This window comes from Centrocercus urophasianus, unplaced genomic scaffold (genome assembly GCF_019232065.1).
Source record: "Centrocercus urophasianus isolate 14NV4802_14NV808 unplaced genomic scaffold, USGS_Curo_1.0 seq_9, whole genome shotgun sequence".
In the NCBI taxonomy this organism is placed as follows: Eukaryota; Metazoa; Chordata; class Aves; order Galliformes; family Phasianidae; genus Centrocercus; species Centrocercus urophasianus.
In genome coordinates this window covers 22,248,787-22,270,067 of record NW_024885532.1, presented here as the reverse complement: position 1 = coordinate 22,270,067, position 21,281 = coordinate 22,248,787, and the positions used below count along the sequence as shown (strand labels likewise).

At 45.3% G+C, this 21,281-nt stretch overlaps 2 protein-coding genes across 2 annotated transcripts in view; both read right to left on the bottom strand.

The window, feature by feature from the left end:
- Nucleotides 1–2,851, bottom strand: part of COG3 (component of oligomeric golgi complex 3) — a 31,267-nt gene extending 28,416 nt beyond the window's left edge. Inside the window, exon 1 of the mRNA XM_042838889.1 lies at nucleotides 2,687–2,851. Within this exon, the coding sequence (XP_042694823.1) occupies nucleotides 2,687–2,851 (165 nt within the window). The remainder of the gene's footprint in view (nucleotides 1–2,686) is intronic.
- A 611-nt stretch (nucleotides 2,852–3,462) lies between these two features.
- On the bottom strand, nucleotides 3,463–12,415 carry SLC25A30 (solute carrier family 25 member 30). The gene is made up of 10 exons (XM_042839250.1): nucleotides 12,121–12,415; nucleotides 10,221–10,299; nucleotides 9,493–9,640; nucleotides 8,654–8,748; nucleotides 8,476–8,561; nucleotides 7,418–7,513; nucleotides 6,510–6,634; nucleotides 5,780–5,918; nucleotides 4,949–5,029; nucleotides 3,463–4,381 (listed from the first exon to the last, which is right to left on the bottom strand). Exons 2-10 carry the CDS (start codon nucleotides 10,282–10,284, stop codon nucleotides 4,340–4,342), a joined length of 876 nt encoding a protein of 291 aa, XP_042695184.1. The 5' UTR covers nucleotides 10,285–10,299; nucleotides 12,121–12,415; the 3' UTR covers nucleotides 3,463–4,339.
- Nucleotides 12,416–21,281: the final 8,866 nt, after the last annotated feature.

Here is a 21,281-nt window from a genome sequence, read left to right as displayed (position 1 = left end):
CCAGAGGGTTGTTGCCAATGGCTTTAGGGCCAGGTGGAAACTGATCACAAGCAGTTTCTCACATTAAACTGTCTTGGGATCAGTGCTCTTCAACATCTTTACCAGTGACACAGACAGTGGCACTGAGTGCACCCTGATGATGACACCAAGCTGAGTGGTGTGGTTGACACAATAAAAGGAAGGAAGGGATGTCATCCAGAGGGACCTGAACAGGCTCAGAAAGTGGGCAAATGAGAACCTAGTGAGGGTCAACAACGCCAAATGCAAGGTGTTGCATCTGGGTTGAGGCAATCCCAGATATTGAGTACAGACTGGGAGAAGTCACTGAGAGCAGCCCTGTGGAGAAAGACTTGAGAATTCTGCTGGACACAAGGCAGCCCATAAAGCCAGCAGTATCCTGGGCTGAATCAACAGAGGGGTGGCAGCAGAGAGAGGGTGAGAGAGGGGATTGTCCTTAGTGAGGCTCCATTTGGAGTACTGTGTCCAGGCCTGGGGCCCCCAGCACAACAAGGATGTGGAGCTGTGGGAGTGGGTCCAGAGGAGGACACAAAGATGCTCAGAAGACTGGAGAACTTCTGTGAAGAAAGGTTGAGGGATTTAGGTTTGTTCATCTTGGGAAAGAGAAGACATTGTGGAGATCTCATTGCAGTTTCCCAGTAACTGAAGGGAGCTTACAAGCAGGAGAGGGATCAACATTCTATGCAGGTTTGATAGTTACAAGACAAGAGAGAATGGCTTTAAACTAAAAGAGGAGAGATTTACATTAGATGTTAGGAAGAAACTCCTTACTCAGAGGGTGGTGAGGCCATGGCACAGGCTGCCCAGAGAAGCTGTGGGTGCCCCTTATCTAGAAGCTTTCAAAGCCAGATCAGATGGGATCCTGGGCAGCCTGATCTCATGGGCAGCAACCCCGCCCATGGCAGGAGGGTTGAAAATAAACAGTCTATAAGGTCTCCTTCAACCTAAGCCATTCTATGATTAAAACACAGCCTGACTTATCTTGCTCACTATCTATATACCCTTTCCCCAAAATAGGCAGGGGATTTTCCAGTGGCCACTACTGACCCTCCTTTTCCAACAGCTGAGGAGCTGCTGTCCTAACCCACTTCATTAAAAGCTAAAAACAGCCAGAGCCCTTAATGTCTCTGCATTCCCATTGTCCCAACTGCCAAATGTGTCACCTGTCTTGTTGCAAAACTGTTACAGAGCCTTAAGAACACCCTCCAACAGCAGGACATCCTCCTAAAATCATTCTGGGTATCTGCCAGCTTTTACTCATGCAGTTACTGACAGCTCACATAAAAGAGGAAGCAGGAAGCATGAAATTTTACAGGTGTATTTCAGGAAGAAATTGGCTTACTCTCTCTCCTTTGTTACTGTAACCTTTCAAACACTTGCTGACTGCTAACTTGAATAGCTATATGGTATTATAACCTGCAAAATCATCTTCTTCAAATAGGAAACTCTCACAGGAAATGTAAACAGAGAGAGTGGTGAGGTGCTGGCACAGGCTGCCCAGAGAGGTTGTGGATGCCCCGTCCCTGGAGGTGTTCAAGGCCAGGTTGGATGGGACCCTGGGCAGCCTGGTCTGATATTAAACAGGAGGGAGGTTGGTGGCCATGCATGTGGCAGGGGGGTTGGAGATTCATGATCGTTGAGGTCCCTTCCAACCCAGGCCATTCTGTGATTCTGTAACTTTATTACCCTTTCACAGAGCCATTAAGGCTGGAAAACACCTCTAAAATCATCTAGTTCAACTGTTACCGCATCCCTGCCCGCCCAGTAACCCATGCTCCTCAGTGCCACATCTGCACATTTCTTGAACGCCCCCAGGTATGGTGACTGCACCACCTCCCTGGGCAGCCTGTGCCACTGCACCACCACTCTTTTGGAGAAAAGATTTTTCCTAACATCCAACCTGAACTTTCCCTTGTAGACACAGCAGCAGGCGAGCATTCATAAATAACTCACTGCTTTACCAGAGCATGACATTTTATAACTGGGTGGGAAAACACATCTTCCATGGCAACAACAAATCACTGAGCTTCTAAATGCCGTTCCTGGATTGATGTTGCCTGCTGGAGCAGTCGGAAATTGTGCAAATGAATAGAGCTAGGCTCTCTGTCAGCCGTGTCTGATGGAAGGACCAGAGGCCGCGGGCACAAACTGGAGCACAGGAGGTTCCCTCTGAACACCAGGAGCCCTTCTGTGCTGTGCAGTGATGGAGCACTGGCACAGGCTGCACAGAGGCTGTGGGGTCTCCTCCTTGGGGATCTCCCAGAGCTGCCTCGATGTGGCCCTGGGCACCGTGCTCTGGGTGTTCGTGCCGGAGCAGAGAGGCTGGAGCAGAGGGACTGCCAGCCTCAGCCACGCCGTGGTTGTGTACCAGGAACTGACAGCGGTGACAGCACCTATGAACCGGATCAAAACCAGAGGCCACAAGAAACGCAGCTCCACGATGATGAACCGAGGGCTCAGGAGGACGCCCTGAGGCCACGCAGGTTGCTGGGACGTGACGGGAGCGGCTGCCCAGCTTCGCTGCGAATCCCACCGGCCCGGAGCCGGCCCGCCGTAGGGCCCAGCGGGCACACCGCAGGCCCGGCACCGCCGCGTGGGAGCCGCGCTGAGGCCGGACCCGCCGACGTGGCGCCGCGCTTCCCCCGCCCAGGCCGCGCCGCCGCCTCACCTCGGGCGGCACCGGCAGGTTCTCGGCCGCCGCCTTCAGCTCCAGAACCGAGTCGGTCTGGCGGTCGCTCAGCGGCGCAGCGGGGTGCGGGCGGCGATCCCAGAGGCTCAGGCGGTCCCGCGACTCCCTGCCCGCCGGCTCGAGGGCCGCTAGCGGCTCCTCCATGCTGACGGCGGCGGACGGGACGGGACGGGACGGAGAGGGGGGCGGAACGCGGCGGCGCTTCCGGGGGCCGGGCCGGGCCGCGTGGCGAGGAGGGAAGGAGAGAGAAAGCGAGCGGGCGCCCCCTGCCGGCGGGGAGGACGACGCGGGAAAGCCCAGCATAAGGGAGCCTTGCACAGGGGAGCCCTGAGGCTGCGGGGTTCCTCCATACAGATCTCCCAGAGCCATAGAATCATAGAGCCACGAGGTTGGAAGCAACCTGTAAGACCATCCAACCATTCTCCCATCACCACTGCTACCACAAGCACTAAACCAAATCTCACAGCTCCTCATCCAGACGCCTCCTGAACACTGCCAGGGATGGCGACTCCACCACCTCCCTGGGCAGCCATTGCAGTGCCTGACCACTCTCCGGGAGCAGTTGTTCTTCCTCAGATCTAACCTAAACCTCCTCTGGTACAACTTGCAGCCATTTCCCCGTGTCCTGGACACCCTGCTCTGGCTGTCTCTGCTGGAGCAGAGGGACCCAAGTGTTAGGAATGACCCTAAGGTATCTAAAGAGCTACCCTCCACCCCTCCCACCCCCCATTGGAATAGATGTGAAAGCAGTTTAGTGCCACTACCTGGTTATCTCAAAATCTTTAATACACATAATAAAAGTTAGACGTACATAATTTGTACAAAAGTATTTACAAATATTTCAATTGCAGCATGGCAACAACTACAGTGAAGATGAATGTGAGCAGATACACAAAACCCATCTGACCTGAGAAATGGCCTCGTGTGTTATTAACAACCCACCTCCTAACCATGAACTTGTGGTGGGATGCCCATCCACAGGGCAGCCAGAGTGAGCACAAGCCCAGGGGGAAAAGTTGCCTATCTGGGTTATTACTTGACGGATAGGGTCTTTAGACACCGGGGATTCCATAGAAACATTAAGGTCAGAGAAGACCTCCAAGACCTTTTCTAGGGTTAGTGGCTATTTTGGAGAGGTACAAAAATTCTTTGTGGAAGTGTCTGCTTTTGGAGGCTGTGTTTTGTTTTCATAGTAGGGAACCAGCCTTTTGGGGGTGCTATGTGGGGGAATATTGCTTTTTGGCGGCTGGCCTTTTAGTGGTTCCTATTTTAAGGCAAAGATGGCATCCCTTCCAGACTGCTCCACCCTTTTGGGGGGGAGGGGAGGGACCTATGTGGGATGTCAGCATTTTAGCATTCTCAGTTGTTGCTGATTCTGTGAGTGTCTCTGCCATTTGGCATTGCTGTTTTTGGTGTTTTCTTTTGGTTCAGACTCAAAAATAGTGCACATCATCCACTTAATCACGTGAGCAAGCCACCGTGTCAAAGAAGCCAGAGTTTGCAGTGAAGTCACTTCACTTCTAGATGGCTCTCCTCCAAAGTCTTCTGATTACCTCTTCCTTGGATCTACTCAAGGTAACTTGCAAGTTGCTCTAAAGCCAGTGAGCTGAATTCAGTATATGGGTCAGGACATCACAAGTCTAATTTCTTCAGCTGTTCATACGTCACAAAGAACTGAAACAATTGTTAAGAACTGTTTCTCGTTCACACAGTGAAAAATAGTTACGTGTATCAAACTTCCTTCCACTGCTACCTCATTCCTTCATAAAGTGTTGACTGTTGGTAGTACTACATAATACAATCAAACTTGCTTTCAGAGAACTGCTGTATGTGGAGAACTTCAAGACTAGCTATGGCAATGGTTCTCCCAGCCCTGTTCCTAAGAATCTTGGAAAGAGAATAAGAGGCAGGAGACCCCTGAGACTTTCTTCTCTGCTTCAATGAACTGAAGTAGGTTTGCTCATGGGAATAGCATTACTACTGCCAGGTCACTTTCTGCAGGGCTCTGATTAGCAGGCAATAAAACACTAGAGAAAGTTGAGTTAGACTAAGATACATGGAAAAAGACTTCAAAGTACAACTGTGAATATATATATAAAATATATATACTGACTGACTGGGAGCAGCTGACTAAGGAAATGATCCACCAGATGATGGCCCATTAAGGAAAAGTACTCTGACAACTTCTCAGTACCTGTTGCAAGGCTAGCTTAGTCTGTTTGGCACACCTTTAAAGGATACAATGATATTCCAAGGACCAAGTCTTAACCAGTTCGGCCAAAACCCTTTATAGAGTGCAAAGAAGCCCTCATTCTTCAAGGTCTGGAAAACAAAACAGGAACACATTTATGTAACTCAATCAGTGAGGAAAATTAGAAGTGATGAAGTATGCATATGACCCTCCCATTTCTTGCTTTAGACCCAGAGGTAAAAACAGGATCACCAGACAAAGGGGAACACAGCCTACTCTCAGCCTCTATGAGAGTACCTACTGCAAAAGGAAGATGATAAAACCTGTGTGTTCAAGCACTAAAAACTGCAGGTTTCTTTTCCCAGGTCAAACATACCCTAACTTATCTGCTTCCAGGGTGCTGCAGTAAGCCTGTAATAAGAAAATCTGAGCCAAAAGATAAGTTCACCTCTTCCCTGTTGCTCACTCCTACTTGACTGGAAGGTACCTAGGATGGCAGCCATCCCTATGGCACAGCCATACAAACATACCGCCAAGCAAAAAAGGACAGTGGTATTTTTGTTATGAAATAGTTTTCAAATACCTTGCAGAAGTCACATCCCTAACTTCCAAACTCTGTATAAAGTAAAAAACAATGCTGCTAAGTAGTCTTCTCATCTAATTACTGAAAACTGTTCACTGTATGTACACCAAGCTAGCTGTTTTTCTGACCCACCACAACAGCAGCTGCTTTTCACACCAAGCATAGAGGCAGTGCAGCCCTCTTGAGCATACAGAAGTTACTTGGATTAATTTCTACATGAACTCAGAATTTCAAGTTCTACACCTATGTTATTGTCCAGGCACCACTTTCTACTGAAGATGATATGCAAGCTACTTACTTGCAACAAGCAATCCAAAGTACCCTTGTAGTTTGAGTGCCCCCCATTTGGCTGGCTCGCCTGATTCATCATGCGTGTTCTCACCACATCAACTGGGTTGGATGCTAGGGCTCCAGCTAGCCCACAAGTAAAACTCGAGCTGAGAAAAGACAGTTTTAACAGAGTTTGACCTACCATGCTTACAAGAAAGCACAAAAGAGAAAAAAAATAAAAATAGAAAAAACAAACAAACAAAAAAAAAAAAACAACCCAGCCTCTCACAGAAAGAAGAGTCAAACCAGCACTTCTGATGCTTATTTAAAACAAAAAACAACAAGCTAACTGATGTGAAAATCACTTCTTATTTACAATGCCTAATCTTCAAAGATTTCATATACACACCCTATACAAAGACACTTTTTACAGATGTTTGTACCTCTTCAAATAAGAATTATTTGACTTGAACTTCCCCAAGTTCAATTTTCAAATCTTCATGGTTCAGGCCATCCACAAAATAGAATTCCATATTCTAAAGAAAGTTAAATTCAGATCCTAAATAAACTTGCATGTTACGTGTCATTTCAAGTGCTATCACACTGAAAAGCATAAACACACCAGAAATATAGTTACATTTAGGCTGATTGGGCAGAATAGGATCTTCTCAGAAGGGAAATAATATGAAATAAAATCAGGATTAATTCCACACAGCCAGTGGTGAGCTACGGGAGCAAATTTAATTAGACAAACTTACAGGAAGTGAGTATACACTGTGTCTCCCATATATCCAGACATGATTATTTGCTTCTTGGTGAAGTCATATACTGGTAATTCCACTCCAACAACTAAAGCAGCTCTCTGTGCTGTCAGAGATACCCCCTGAACAGTTTAAAACAAAAACAAAAACACAATTCATCTTCATGCACCATCAGAAAATATCACCTTTCCTAGTACAAAGCAAGAAATCACAAATCTGCCAGGTACTTCCCAGAATAAAGGTTGATTTTTGCTTCTTCTTGCTACTCCACCTCTCTGCTTAACCTCTAAATTTACATCAATGGTCAACTAAGATCTCAGAAACAGCTGCCCTTAAAACTAAATGCAAAATTAACAAGTAGGGGAAGATGGGCGGAAAAGCAAAACACATGGAGAAGCTTTTAGGAAACCATTTCTATTCTCCAGCTGTTTCAAAATAAGCTTTCATTAGTTACTGACAGTAGGCAGTAAAACAGACAACCTACAAGACTGAGTACAAGAAATCCTGAGCTAGAGAACTTGAATGTTTGCGATTTGTTTTATTTTCATTGGTGAGTTTCTGGGTGTTTTTTTTTGTTTGGCTGATTTTTTTTTGTTGTTGTTGTTAACATCATAGAATACAGTCAAGATATTTTACAAAGCAAAAACAAGCCCTAGAAGCATTTACCCTAACTTAAGTCTTTTTTTTTTTTTAATGTTTTTAAAATAAGACTCGACTAGTGGTTGAATATAAGACTGGTAGAAATTCTTTGTTAAAAGTCACTGAGACACCAGGAGTGAAATAGTGAAGACAAACCACATGCATCTTAGCTACCTGCATATCCATGTTCTGCTTGAGAATACTCTGGATGAAATACAGTTGAGCAAAGCATACTGAAAACGCAGGATATGGTTCGAAACACTTGCCTTCCATAATCCTTTAGTTCCTTCGTTTTGATAGATCTGGATAAAGTTGCACATCATTCCTCCTTGAATCACACTGCCTTGGGCTTGCATTCTGATCTGAGATTATTTGAAGACCAAATTAGAATATTTTTCAATCAGAAGACCAATAACAGTTTAAGATAGTTTTAAAAAACACAGCAAGTTGCAGTCTCTGAAACAAGAAGGTCAATTTCTCTGAATACAAATTGATAGCTGGCATTACCACGATGCTAATTTTGAATCAGTATGAGGTGTAGTTTTTAGCTGCATTAAATCACCTCTATTTCTGTACTTGGACATTACACCATTTAGATTACACAGGCAGGTGGCTCCTGCAAGATGTCCCTTACAGTGCTCTCATAAGAACACCTCAAAAATGGAAAGTAAAAAGATGAAGATTTGGGCTTCTAATCATACAGCTGGTGATCACTCTGCCCTCTCATCTGCTGAAATCTTCCTCTAGGCCTCTCTACCCTTGAAGGATTCCACCACTCCCCGTCATTGCAGATCAGAGTTGCTTACTGTGCACTCTACTGTATCCAGATTATTTATAAAAATGTTGAAGAGAACTGGTCCTAAAATTGAGTTCTGGAGAAACCCACCATGACTGGTCAGCAGCCTCATGGAACCCTATTTAGAACCTTGTGAGTGCAACCCACCTGCCAACTGTTCACCCATCCCGTTATGCACTTGTCTGGCTAAACATTTTGGCTCATGATACCATGGAAGACAGTATTGAGAGCTTTGCTGAAATCCAAAGAGAGCCAAATGCAGACACCACGTTGGGAAACAATTAATCGATGCTTTGTTTAAAGCACAAGCTTCCATTAGAAATGCCTTTAAATAACCACACCAGGCTAGGAAGGATGAATTTCACAGTGCTTTTAGGAAACACACTTCTCAATTATAAGCAGAAGAATTTTTTCTTTTTCATTAGAGGTGACCATTAAGTCAAAGGAGATTCTGCAAATCCTCAACGGAAAGAAAGATGATGCTAAGGACAAATTTCATATGCATTACAATTACAAATACATAATTACCTTTAAGACATCTGTCGGGTTGGCAATAGATGATGAAATTACTCCCGAAAGAATGCCACACAGAACATTTATCATCAGAGTTTCATCTACTCCATGAAAAAAATAAAGAAGTTTAGCTGCACATTTACAAAGCCTGAAACCTCCCAAGAAGCTAAACAGCCACACACAAACTGCTCACCTTCTGGATGTTCAACAAACATTCTTTTTAAGCTCTGGTAAGTGCCTATTTTTATAGTTCCATATGAAGCCTGGCGTAACATTGCAGGCGCAATCCTGTAAAAATGGGCAGTGATAATATTTATGCTCAGATTTGCAATAGTCTGATTGACAAATACTCTTCTGTAAAGTGGGAGACTGAAGGCAAGCTAGTGACCAAAGGCTTGTTCATTTAAATCTATACTTTAATCCAGACAAAAACAAGGTGGTTTTTTTTGTTTGGTGTTGGATGGGGAGGCTTGTTTTGAGTTTTAGTGAGTGTATGTTTATCGTTTTAATAAAGACTGCAAGAGCATAAATGAATTGTGGGAGGATTACTTCCAGAGCATGCCTTGAACTTTGATCAATAAAATAGTTGGCAAGCTTGCCTCAAATAGCTGCAAATTACATCCATGCTACTTACACCTTTTAAAGAAAAACATGCATAGTTTCATACGTGCCAAAGTAAGAAAAAGTAAACTAACAAGAGTTAAGCTCGATTTTCTCCAGATGAATAACAAAACCACTACAGAAGCACTGCATAGGCAGAAGAACTGTAGCATCATTCTATAAAGTAATGTTATGCTTTGCTATACAATTTCTCAAGTAGGTCATTACATTAAAAAAAAAAAGCTACCAAGTGACAATGCTGAGAGCAGAGCCTGCAGTAATTAAGCTCAGGCTTTCAAATTGCAGACTGAGAAGAACAGCACATCTCCTCCAATTACCTTATCAACCTGAAACCCAAGAGTCTAACCACAATGGGTTTATACTCATCAATAGACTGGTCAGCAGATGCTACTGCAACTCAATTTGTATTACCCAGAGTATAAGGCTTTCAATCCTTCTTCTCTGAATATTCTGACCAGGGCATGCATCATTCCTCGGTAGCGGATCTCCTTATATTTGGCATCATTAACTTGACCTTGAATTTGCAGACGTGTTTTAGTCAGATCAATTGGGAAAGTACCTTGAAGAAAAAAGACAAACAGAAAAGCTAAGCAAGTGCTCACCTAAACAAAGGAGACAAAGAAGACGAGATAAGAAACACCAGCCTTTATTTCATATCACCATATATAAAAATGCTCCTGAAAAGAAAAGCATATGATCCGTTTTATCAGGACTCTACTAAAGCAGTTCATTTTAGCTCATCACCCCTTTCCTTCTAGACAGCTTGTCAGAAGCCCTCCCTGCTTCCCATCCAACTATTTCATGTTCACTGTGTTTACAGGTAACAACAGCTTTACTCGCCTTCCCTTGCAAAATAAGAGCTATGTATATCTACCATCAGATCAATACACTCCAAGAACAGAATCCAAAGACAAATGTCATATTAAAACAAGACATGGATATGAGTGTACAGACAGAAGTGTTTTTAAACCAGAGCAAAGTTCTGAGCAACTGTTCAGTCAGTCCTGAAGAGACACTCTCATGCTGTATGCTAGAGAATACCATGTAAGACCACATCCCTGATAGCATAGAACCAAGCACATACTAAAAGGCACTATATCTGAGTTAAAGGAATCACAAAGAGTTACAGAAATGCTTACCACATTCTGCAGTGATTGATGCTAAGCCTCCATAGAGAAAGGGCTTCCAGCTCAGTGCTGACATAACTACCTCTTCTTTCTGTGAAAGAGATGATTTAAAGCTTCAACAAATAAAACCAGTATTACATAAATATATATACTAACTTTTTATTAAAATGTTGAGCCTTGGCCATTTAAAATGGATCTACCAAATAGCTAAGGGTTAAACCATTTAGTACCTTTGACAACGACAAGGCAGAAATACTGAATAAAGGCACCTGGATTCAAGCCTGTCCTTCTGATATATAGATATCTGGGCAATCATTATAATCATCATAAAAGAGGAAGAGTTTGCCTTTGTGTAAGGCTTTCCACAGTCAGAAGCCTGCTCCAATTCAGACATCAGTGAAGAGAATTTGCCAAAGTGACCACAAATCCTAATGAACTATGGCATATGCTTTGCAAGGTGCTCAAGTCATCCAGCCTTCTTAGCAAGGAGCTAAAGGCTGTAAAAACAGCCTGGCCCAGCCTTCCCCCAAACCAGCAGGTGTCTCCACAGCTTCTATTTTATCTTCCTTGTAACATGAAGACTTTCCACCCCCATTTCCTATGAGAGCCTCCTAAACCTTGACTCTACAGCACCCTTTGCCAGTTAATTTCGTGGAATAACTGCATTTGAAAGCTCTTCCCTCTTACTTTGTTTACTCACCTGCATGGCCCAGTTGGAAAACATCCCCAAGAAGCCAGGTATTTAGCACTGGCTGTTGTAAAGATTAACCTGCTTTGGCAACTTCCTGCCTCTGGAAGTGCTGTTAACCCAGTGTATGAGTGAAGCTTGCAGAAGTTGTAGACACTTCGCATGCTTGATAGTTATTGCAGCCCGAACTTCCCTTATTTCCTATTTATTTAACGAGGAAGGTACCTAGTTCTTCAGTCTTCTGACACAACATAAAGAAACTGAAAGCAAAGACCAAATAATTCTGCAACTGAGCCCAGAGTAATCCAGCTCTTACCCTTTAGGATTGTACAGAGCACCCCAAGTGTGAAAATAAAACTAAAGGCACATAAGGTCACCCTTTATCCTGCCAAACCCAGTGCAGGTCAGATGAGGAACCACTAGCACAGCCTCTACCAGGAAAGCAGCAGAGCCACACGGTGCCAGAGAGCACACAGCCAGCTCCAGGTTCCTCACATGCCTCTGCAGTACCGTGATTAACGGCTAATCAATACTTAATTAACAGAGACAAACCCAAGCTCAGTTTCCCCATTACCACCACAGAACTCCACCTTTGCTTTTGGGACTTCATAGACAAAATTGAAGTTTACCACTTAACCTTCTCCCCAGCCCAGGACACAACCAGACATGTTTCACTTCTGACAAACACCACAATGCTGATAGCAATCCAAAATCTGCCCGTGCTTCTGCAGGGGCTGCATTTCACCCCGTCTAAGCAACTGGCGCACTAACACGGTACAGAAGTGCACGAGCACTGCCAAATAGAGGCTTATATGCGCACAGAGATACTAAGCTTTAGTTTTGATGTATGCATAGGCTACCCTAATGCAGAAACTTCGCAGCCCTGCTCCCTGGTCGTACCCCGACATTAACCTCGGGGTTAAGGCTGTGCGCTGCTGCCAAGGTCTCCGCTTGTGCAAGGCACGCAGCACGTCTCCTGCCGCTACACAGAAGCTCCTCCACGTGCCTTTCCCCTCATTCCTGCCCTGCATCCTCCTTCCAGCTTTCTGTACTTCTAGGAAGAGACTGGAGCAGGATGGAACCCCACGGGTCCACTCGGCCCGTCTACCCCAGCTGATGTGTTGAGTTCTCGCTTTGCTTCTTACTCGGTTCCTTCTGCACGCTGACAGAAGAACAGGAAGCTTCCTCAAGAAATTCACATCACACGCACGAATGGAAAAGTACCTGAAATCCGACTCCGGACGTAAGATGAACGGACGCCTTCAGCTTTTCGGTAAAAAAATACGGCCGTGCTGAGCGCACCGCCGCTACCCGAACGTCAACAGGAACGCGGAGACGACACCCAAAGGAACGCGTGCTGGGTTAGCAGGAAACTTCCTCCATACTCGCCTTCCAAAACTCACAAGTAAACTCGATTGCAACAAGATGCCTGCAACACATCGCCCAGCTCGCCGAACGCACCGAGAAACAGCGTGCTGCCGACAGCCCAAGCGCCACAGACCTCCGCACCGCTGCTCGCACGGCCCCGCCCCGCACCGCCGCGCTCCGGCTTCAACGCGCAGCCCCGCCCTGAGGGGGGGAAGCTGTGAGGAAGCGGGGTTAAAGGGGCCGCGGGGCGAGGCTGTGGGCGCCGCGCTGTCGTGCGAGGAACGGAAGGCAGCGAGCTGTGGGAGATCCGCGACTGGAAGAGGAGGGTATAGCCAGCAGGGCGAGGAAAGTGATCCTGCCCGGATTCGCAGACTGCAGTCTCCTTTGAAGGAGCACTTCAGCTCCAGCTTGACCTTAATTTGTCCCTGAGTTTCAGGTTGGAAGGGACCTCGAGGATTATGAATCTCCAACCCCCCCTGCCACACACAGGGCCACCAACCTCCCCATTTAATAGTAGACCAGGCTGCCCAGGGCCCCATCCAACCTGGCCTTGAACACTTCCAGCCTCTCTGGACAGCCTGTGCCAGCACCTCACCGCTCTCTCAGTTACTCAGAACATTCGGATGAGTCCTCTCCATAACCTCTTTCCGTGCAGTTTCAACCCAGTTTACGTTAGAAGATACCGTAATGCTTTCATCAACAGCCAATAGACTGATTTTGGCTAGCTGCCTCAAGCCTGACATCAGTGCCGTATCAGCAGCTGGCTTTGGTGCTCAGCATCTCTTCACGTGCCTCTGTGTGCCCTGTGTGCTGCTGGTCACACACCCTCACCATGGCTTTGTCCCACAGCCAGTTCCTTTCTGCTGGACTGTGTCAGGGTTGAGCTTTGGTTGATTGCTTCCCAGGCACCTGACTTTACTGCTCTGTTTTCCTCGTGTTCTTTATATTTGTTTTTTAATCAAAACACCCTCAGAGTATCCTGCCTAAGAGCTCTGCTTTTTGTGTTTTGATTCTTGTTTCACTGTGTTTCCCCTGCTCCTCACAAGGGGAAATCATTCCCCTTCTGCTCTCTGTGCCTGTGAGAATAGAGTTTTACCTGGTGTTCTACTGCTTGAATGAATGGTAGTGAAGTGATCCAGATGGTTTTGGTCGTTATCATAGAATCACAGAATCACAGAATGGCCAGGGTTGAAAATGACCACAATGATCATCCAGTTTCAACCCCCCCTGCCACGGGCACACAGCTGCCAACCACTACACCTGGCTGCCCAGAGTCACATCCAGCCTGGGATTACACAGCCTGGCTTGTTGTTTTGTCACCACTGGAGAGTTTCCTTTGTCCTTGTAAACTTGCATCATCATCAGTGAGATCATTCATTTGCTTTGCTGTGAATGAAGTTTTGGTAAATGCACAGCCTACGGAATATCTTTTTCGTAATGTTTTCCAGTAATATGCACTTTTTCTACGCTGATTGTCACTGCAGACATTGTAACGCTGAATTGTGGAGGTTATAAACAGATTGCTCTGTATTTCCAACACCTCTGAGCATGGAAACAGTTCCAGAAGCAGGGAAATCCCAGAAGATGGTTTTTGATCAGTGTGTGCACAGCCTCTGGGAGAGGAGCACGAGCAAAGAGAGAGCAATGAGGTATTACCACATAGGTGACCTTATTCTCTCTGTACTGGCTGGCTCAGAGTACAGGCATTTAAATGGTCTGGTTAAAGACTTCATGGGGCACAGGCTCCTGCATCTCCGTTAAGTTTATCTGAGCAGAGCTCATTCAATTAGCCTAGCAAGTCTTTAATCAGCAAAGATCTTACCTGCTTTACCTGGTTACCAGGTTACCTGCTGCCTGTGTCTATTGTGCCAGCACATACTTTTCTACCAGCCTACTTAATGTTAACCCCTCTGAAATCAAAGAGTGTCAACTATCAGGTTTAGTTGCGTCTGAAAAACCCTACAAGCTTAGCCAGACATTGGCTTCTGGATACCTGCCCAGAAATGGTTCAAAGATTTTACTTAAACCATTGTAGCTTCTGCAGCAGAGCTGTGATCCCTATTAACAGCAATAAAACATAGCAGCTGGACCGTATAAACATCCTTTACATAGTGCAGGAGAACAGCATTAGCAAAAGAATACTTGGCACGCTGTGACAAATGTAGCACTTCTTGCGACGGAGAGATCAGAGCTGGGACTCACAGTCCGAATCGTTCTGTCTGCACCACGGGCTTTTATTTTGCTGTTCTGCATTAGAAACAATGAGAGCATTTTTACATTCCTGTGAACAACATTCTTGGTCAAAATAAGCTTACTCAGAAAGCTCAGCTGAACAGCCTCTTTCCTTCCTGATTCTCCTAAACGCACTGCAGAACACATCAGTGCCCTGGGAAACAATTTTTGGGATAGTCCACATTTCTCCTCCCACCCAGTGCCCTCTCCCAATGGTTTTAGCAACCCCAGAACACATCTCCCAATTTGGAGGTGTTTGCTGACCAACGGTGGTGGGATCAGGCCCTCAACCTTCTCATTATCATTGGCTGCTTCCTCCTTTACTTTCCCATTTCACTGACTTCAAATGCACTGCAACAACTGGCAGTGTCACTATTAATGAACAATAGGCTCGTTAAGTAAACCTGGGTTTGCCTCCAAGTTTTGGCCGACCTCTCTCAGCCTTATGAGGAGCTTACTGTGAGGGTGCCAGGAAAGTCAGAGCTTTGATTTCATCTCATAACACCAGCACGAAGCTGATTATTATTTTGTGAAGTTCTCAGGGCAGAAGTTTTGGAGGTGAAAGCAGAAAAAGGTTTTTGTCACTACTCATCCCAAACCAAGGGTCTAAGCTCACATCTTCAAATGTTAGATTAGAAATAGTGATGGTAAGATATTTCATGTGCGCTGACTCTTAAGCTGCTGCTGCATGAAATTGAGCTGAATTTTTAGAGCACCTGATCCTCAGTAGTGTACATTTCACCCAAAGACATGCTGTCACACCACTGTTGAGTACTGCTTTGTGAATATAGAGATGTAGGTTTAAACACAGCCCATAGATTTGCTCTGTTGATTCTTGTTGACTGTGCCCATTGGGTTGAGCAGTCAAAGGTGACAAGACGTAATAGTAGCCACTTTATTTTTTGGTGATAGAGGCTGCCCAGTTTTATTCATAGTAATGCATCGGCCCATCCGGGCTCCAGAATGTTTCTGCTTCAAAATCTTCTGAAACACGTGCTGAATGATTGCCACTGCTGAACACCACACTTCCAGACATAGCTACTGTCCATCCCAGCTCCCCAGCTTACTTCATACTTGAAGAGGCACTTCCAAACATAAACTTCAAAAGATAATGGTCTTCAAAGGGCAGTCAGGAGCTCTGTGGGACAGGTAGAAATATACACTAAATGTTCTCTTTAAGAGCTGCATCTCAGCTCCTGCTGCCTGTGTTTTGAGCCCAGATTTGAATGTTTGAACTTTTCCCCAGGTAGCACATGACAGAGCAAGTTTGTGCCAGCTTCCAAAACTGGTTACCAGGGACCTCTCCTGACCTGAGACAGAAGCCAGTGTGAGCTGTGTGACCTTACTGTAGGTTGCTCCACGCTGGCATATTAAAAAACTAAGCCTTTTGCTGTCTGCTTGACACTTCTGCAGTTATATTAATAGATTAATGCCTGAGTAATTGCAAGCAATGGAAAGAGGCATAAATACAGCACCTACAAAATAAGTGTGATCACAGGAAAATTAGGATAAGTTGTGCAAATTGGAACTGTTTTTGTATTTGTAGAGAATGCTACAAAGAGAGATCCTGTAGCAAACGGAGCATGACTTCTGGCAATGTCGTGTTATTTCTCTATCAACTGAACATTAACTCCAAATTTGTCCATGGAATACAAACTTCTTCTGCATTTGAGACATTCATCATGTCAGAAGTAATACTGGCAGTAGTGAAGAGGCATCAGCTAACATATTGCAATAGCTGTGAACAAACAGCAATAATTCAGGCCATCCTTTTGTTGTAATTTAAGAGTGCTCAAATATATTATCTTGCAGAGCAAGCACTGAGAAGCAATTGGGAAATCATAAAAGAATTGGACAAAAAAAATGTTGTGAGTGTTCATTGTTTGGCTTCATTTCATATTGCTATACACTACTAACATAAGAATTGTAACTAAATTGAAATAAAGCCATGGTGTCACTTACCAGAGCATGCAGAGTAAATCACAGCATTGTAAATCACAGCAGCCTGGGCTAACTGCAAGATTAAAAGATTTAACAACTATGGTCATCTTAATATTATTACTGTATCTCCCACCAGACAAAGCTGAACACATATACTCAACATTCTTACTCTCCAATTTCTATAGGGTATTTGCACGAAAAAACTGAAGGCTTCTGATTTTCAGTTCGTTCTCCATGAGTTGCAGGTCCACGTTTGTGACGTGCAGGCTGTAGCTTTCATATTTTGCATACAACAAAGTTATTTATAGAATCATATAGAGTCGGAAGGGACCTCTGACAGCCATCTAGTCCAACTCCCCTGCAACGAACAGGGACATCACAACTAGATCAGGTTGCCCAGGGCTAACGTTAGTTAACGTTGTATGCATGCTAATGGGGTCTGAAATCAGAAGATGGAAGGCCAGGTCCAGAGGCAAGAGCAAGATCTGAATGCCACGAGAAGTTTCTACCACCTTCTATTCTGTGATTTACGGGCTTAGCCCTGAGCACCTCAAAAAGCAGCTCCAGTGGAGCTGAGACATGGAACTTCTCATCTGTCACTCCAAAGCCCAGCCCTTTTTTGTGCCTCTCTTTGGGGATTAACCTTTTGAGTCTCGGGTATGCAAGGCCAAATGCCACACTGTGAGAACACGGCAGCGCTCTGAAGACGGAACTCCTGCATCAGCACCACTGAAGTATTTTAATCAGAGTAGCAGCTCGCGTTCTTGTTATCCTTGAATAACTGTGATCTTTCTTCATTTTTGTTTCCCTGCCTGTGGAAAAATGTAATACTTTATCACAACTGTATTAAACCGAAAGAAAGGCTATGAATGAATAAGCACATGTGGTCTGCATAGCTACCAGCTGTCATGGTTGCTTACAGGAACAGAATAGCAGAAGAAATCAAGGAAATTATGAAGAAGAATTTTCATAACTCTTCAGAGGAGGGAAGGCTCCGGGAGACTTCATTCCAGTACTGGAAGGGAGCATATAAAAAGGAGGGGCAACAGCTGTTTACAAGGGTGGGCAGTGATAGGACAAGGGGGAATGGTTTTAAACTGAGACAGAGGAGATTCAGGTGAGATATTAGGAGGAAGTTTTTCACTCAGAGGGTGGTGACGCACTGGAACAGGTTGTCAAGGAGGCTGTGGATGCCCCATCCCTGGAGGCATTCAAGGCCAGGCTGGATGTGGCTCTGGGCAGCCTGGTCTGCTGGTTGGTGACCCTGCACACAGCAGGGCCCTTTTTAACCCAGGTCATTCTATGATTCTATGATTCATTTTCAGTGGGCCATAACAATCAAAAGATCCAGACTTTGTGAGGAGGCTTTTCATGTGAAATCCTCAAAAAAAAACCAAAATAATTGCAAGTAAAGGTCACAGCCCTGAGCCCCTGTGAAACTCCCACAGCAACTTGTGGTGCCCACAAGCGGTCAGGTTGTTCCTCTGGAAAAGGAAAGTTGTTTCTGAACAAATAAGGGCTGCATGAAGGAAATGAAAGCGTGCCCTTTGTGTTCAGAAGCAGCAGCAGAACTGCCCGAATGAACAAATGGAAAATTTGCTTTTTTTTTTTTTCAGTCAGCATTTTGTAGATGAAGCATGTGAGTGCAGGCTGGGGATAAAAGCCAAATCTTTAACTAGCACTGACCACCAGCAGGGGAATTCAAGGGAGTAGATAATAACACAGATTAGCAGAAAGGAAAACAGCCCTCATTTCCATGGCACTGCTCTGAAGTGCTTGGCTGCAACTCACTCCTTGCATTACCACAGAGCTCTTCCCAGCTGGAAAGCAGAGCAGTTCTGCTTTCTCCAGGGGCTGACCGTAGCTCTGGGCACTGCCTGCACGCTGTGTCCTGCACAGTCTTACTGTGGGTCTGCAACACTTGCTTGTAACCAAAATCTACTGCTCAGATTCTCTCTCAGATGTTAAGCACAAAACCATTCATGAACAGTAAGGAAATGCACTGACAAGACAAAACGAATCAAACGAATCATTTACATACATTTGATGTTCAGCATGCTGCATCTGTCGCGTGGTTTCTGTATTCATGCTGTTCCTAGTGGAAAATCATTTGCTTTGTGCTGTTAGATCATACGCTCCTGAGCCTTTCTTGTTTTTGCCTTCCCTTCCTTCTGTATACACTAATTATTTCAATAGGATTTCTTCTTGCTTCCCATCCCCACAGAGGCATAATTTCTTTGTTGCCCCCCAGGTGCGTGCTGTGCTGCTGCTCACTCCATTGAGCTTTTCAGAGCTGAAGGACAGCATAACCTTTTAGCAAAAACAAAACAAAGCAGAACATACGAGCCACTGCGTGCGTCATGGCCACAGAGGTCTTCTTTTACAGCAGAAAAATGTGTGTGCTCAGTTTTGGGTGCATGTATACATCTTAGCTACCTCCCAACTTTGCTTGCTTACACACATGAAAATGTATGGATTGAAGCATGCATGTGTGGCGTGCTTCCCAGTTGGGAAATATGCTGTCATTTAATGCCTGTTAGCCACAGGTAAAGTAGTACAGGACGAGGCATTACAGAGCAATTCAGAAATAGCAAAGGCAGAGGTGGCTTGTGGCTGCCCAAAGAACTGTAAGAGCTGGGCATGATTTCCCAGCCTGCTGAAACAAGTCTACCTGACCTTGCAGTACCTTTGCAGTCCTTCGCTTACCCAGGGATATCTGACACGGCCTTGGCTGGGTGCTTGGCCACAGTAATGAAGCAGCCAGGAAGCTGATGGCAGCTGATATGAGGGCTTTACTTGCTTCTCCAAATGTCAGAACGAGGTCAGAACTATGAGACAGCAAATTAGCCAACAAGAAGCCCTGGGGGCTGCTGCTAATATGATTAGCATAGCTGGGAGTTGGTGAAGCAGAGCGGGCTCAAGGCCTTCCTCTCCTCTGCACGGCCCCACGGCTCACCAGGGGTTATCTCTGACCTCAGAGATGGCCACAGAAAGCTCCCCAGCACGCTCACATCCTTCTGCTCCTCATCTTTCTCCTCTAAGCAGCATGCGTGCTATTCCTAAGTTAAGAAAGGTTAATTCAAGGTCACAAGAGAACTTTCCAAACTCTTCATCCTGAAAAACCTACAGATCTATGCAGAGGGAGGCTGCTAGCCTCATGTGTGACCACTATGCCTAAAGCAACTGCTCTTTGCTGCTCATTTGTTGTGGTGGCGTTTTGCAGGAACATTGCAGGGCGTAACTGGGTGCTTTCTGTGGGCTCCCTGCCCTGCTCTGCACAGAACAGCCATCCTGGCTCAGAACAAGCATTAGCCTGGTGCAGCCCCTTGCTTCAGACAGCATCCTGCTGCAGACACACGGAGGCAAAGAAAAAGGATACAGCAACTGTACAGGAACCTTTCAGCATTATATTCCCCAGCCTTCAGCAGCCCTGAGCTGAAGGGCTTCTTCCCAAGCCAGGAATGCTTAATAGCCCTTTCTGCATTTTTTTCATGACTCAAATTGCTTTTGCAATAGTCTCAACTTTTGGCATCCACAGCACCCCGGAGCAATCAGTTCCCGTAATTTCAAAGATCCCATTAGACACACCACCCCAGATACTCCTTCTTAAAGCTAGCACATCCTGTTCTAGTTTATTACTTGACTCCTTGCCTCTCTTCTTGGTATGTTGCTACTTTTATCACAACTTTTTTGATAGAATTCCATGTGCCCAGTGGCCTGGTGGTAGAACCAAACAGCGGAGGACGTGCTGGTTCATCCTGTGTGCAAGTGCTGGCAACAAATACAGCAGTTTTTTGGATAGATATTGACACTATGAGGCCAGGTGTCTGGGTAGAATGGAGCTGGCTGAGCTCCATCAGGATCTGAGCATCAGACGGAAACCCAATCTCACTTCTGTACGGGTTGTGATCCAGCCTGTACCTACAGTACTCACAAGGGAGTGGGAGGACCCACATCCACACCCCCTTCCTGGTCAATGTTTGTGCTCTAGAGGAGACTGGAAATCACCATCATCAGGACATTTCAAAAACAAGGTAGATAAACATCTCTCCAGAGATTTCAAAAACAAGGCAGACAAACATCTTCCCAGAGTGATGCATGTCTAACTAATCCCCCTGAAGCAAGAAGACTCAGGATTGGTCCTCTTTCAAGGCCCTTTCCTACCCTAATCTTGAGGTGCCTAAGATCATCAGCCATTCCAGAGGCAAACAGACCAACCTTTATTGCAGCACATTTGTGGAGGACAATTTGCAAAGAGCCTCCATTAACACTGCCCATGTCATAATGTCTCTGTACCTTTCTAAAACCATATAACCCAGAACAATCCCAGAACTCAGAAGCTGGTTGATACCTCCATTACCCTTGGACATATCATAGAATGGCCTGGGTTGAAAAGGACCACAATGATCATCTAGTTTCAACCCCCCTGCTGTGTGCAGGGTCGCCAACCAGCAGACCAGGCTGCCCAGAGCCACATCCAGCCTGGCCTTGAATCACGTATCCTTTGTCATTCAGAGCTCTTTGATTTTCACAGAAGAGGGGAATAAAGAAGACACAAAATCCTTATCATGAAATTATAAATAACAAACCTGTCTTGGGATCTGGCATGGAAAAGAATAGCAGCTTTCTTTTTGCAGCTGACACGCATTTTAAATACTGGATTTCTGCTTCAGAAACTGCATTCCAAAATGCAGTCTTTCAGTTCTCTTGCCTGCTTTCCTCTATAGTCTTAAATGCTTTGCACAACTGGGAGACCAAAAATTTGATCTAACCTCTTGCTTATAATGACATCTTTATTCCTGTCACTCACCCGAAGCACCTGCAGCAAGGTTTCCTTTATCAGC

What these genes read in the sequence shown, in the direction of transcription:
- SLC25A30 (XM_042839250.1), bottom strand. Translation starts at nt 10,284, where the DNA reads ATGTCAGCACTGAGCTGGAAGCCCTTTCTCTATGGAGGCTTAGCATCA. An exon ending in ACCCGACAGATGTCTTAAAG is followed by an intron (nt 7,514 to 8,475) that starts GTAATTATGTAT and finishes AAATAATCTCAG; the next exon opens with ATCAGAATGCAAGCCCAAGG. An exon ending in CTTTGGATTGCTTGTTGCAA is followed by an intron (nt 5,030 to 5,779) that starts GTAAGTAGCTTG and finishes TTTGTTTTCCAG; the next exon opens with ACCTTGAAGAATGAGGGCTT.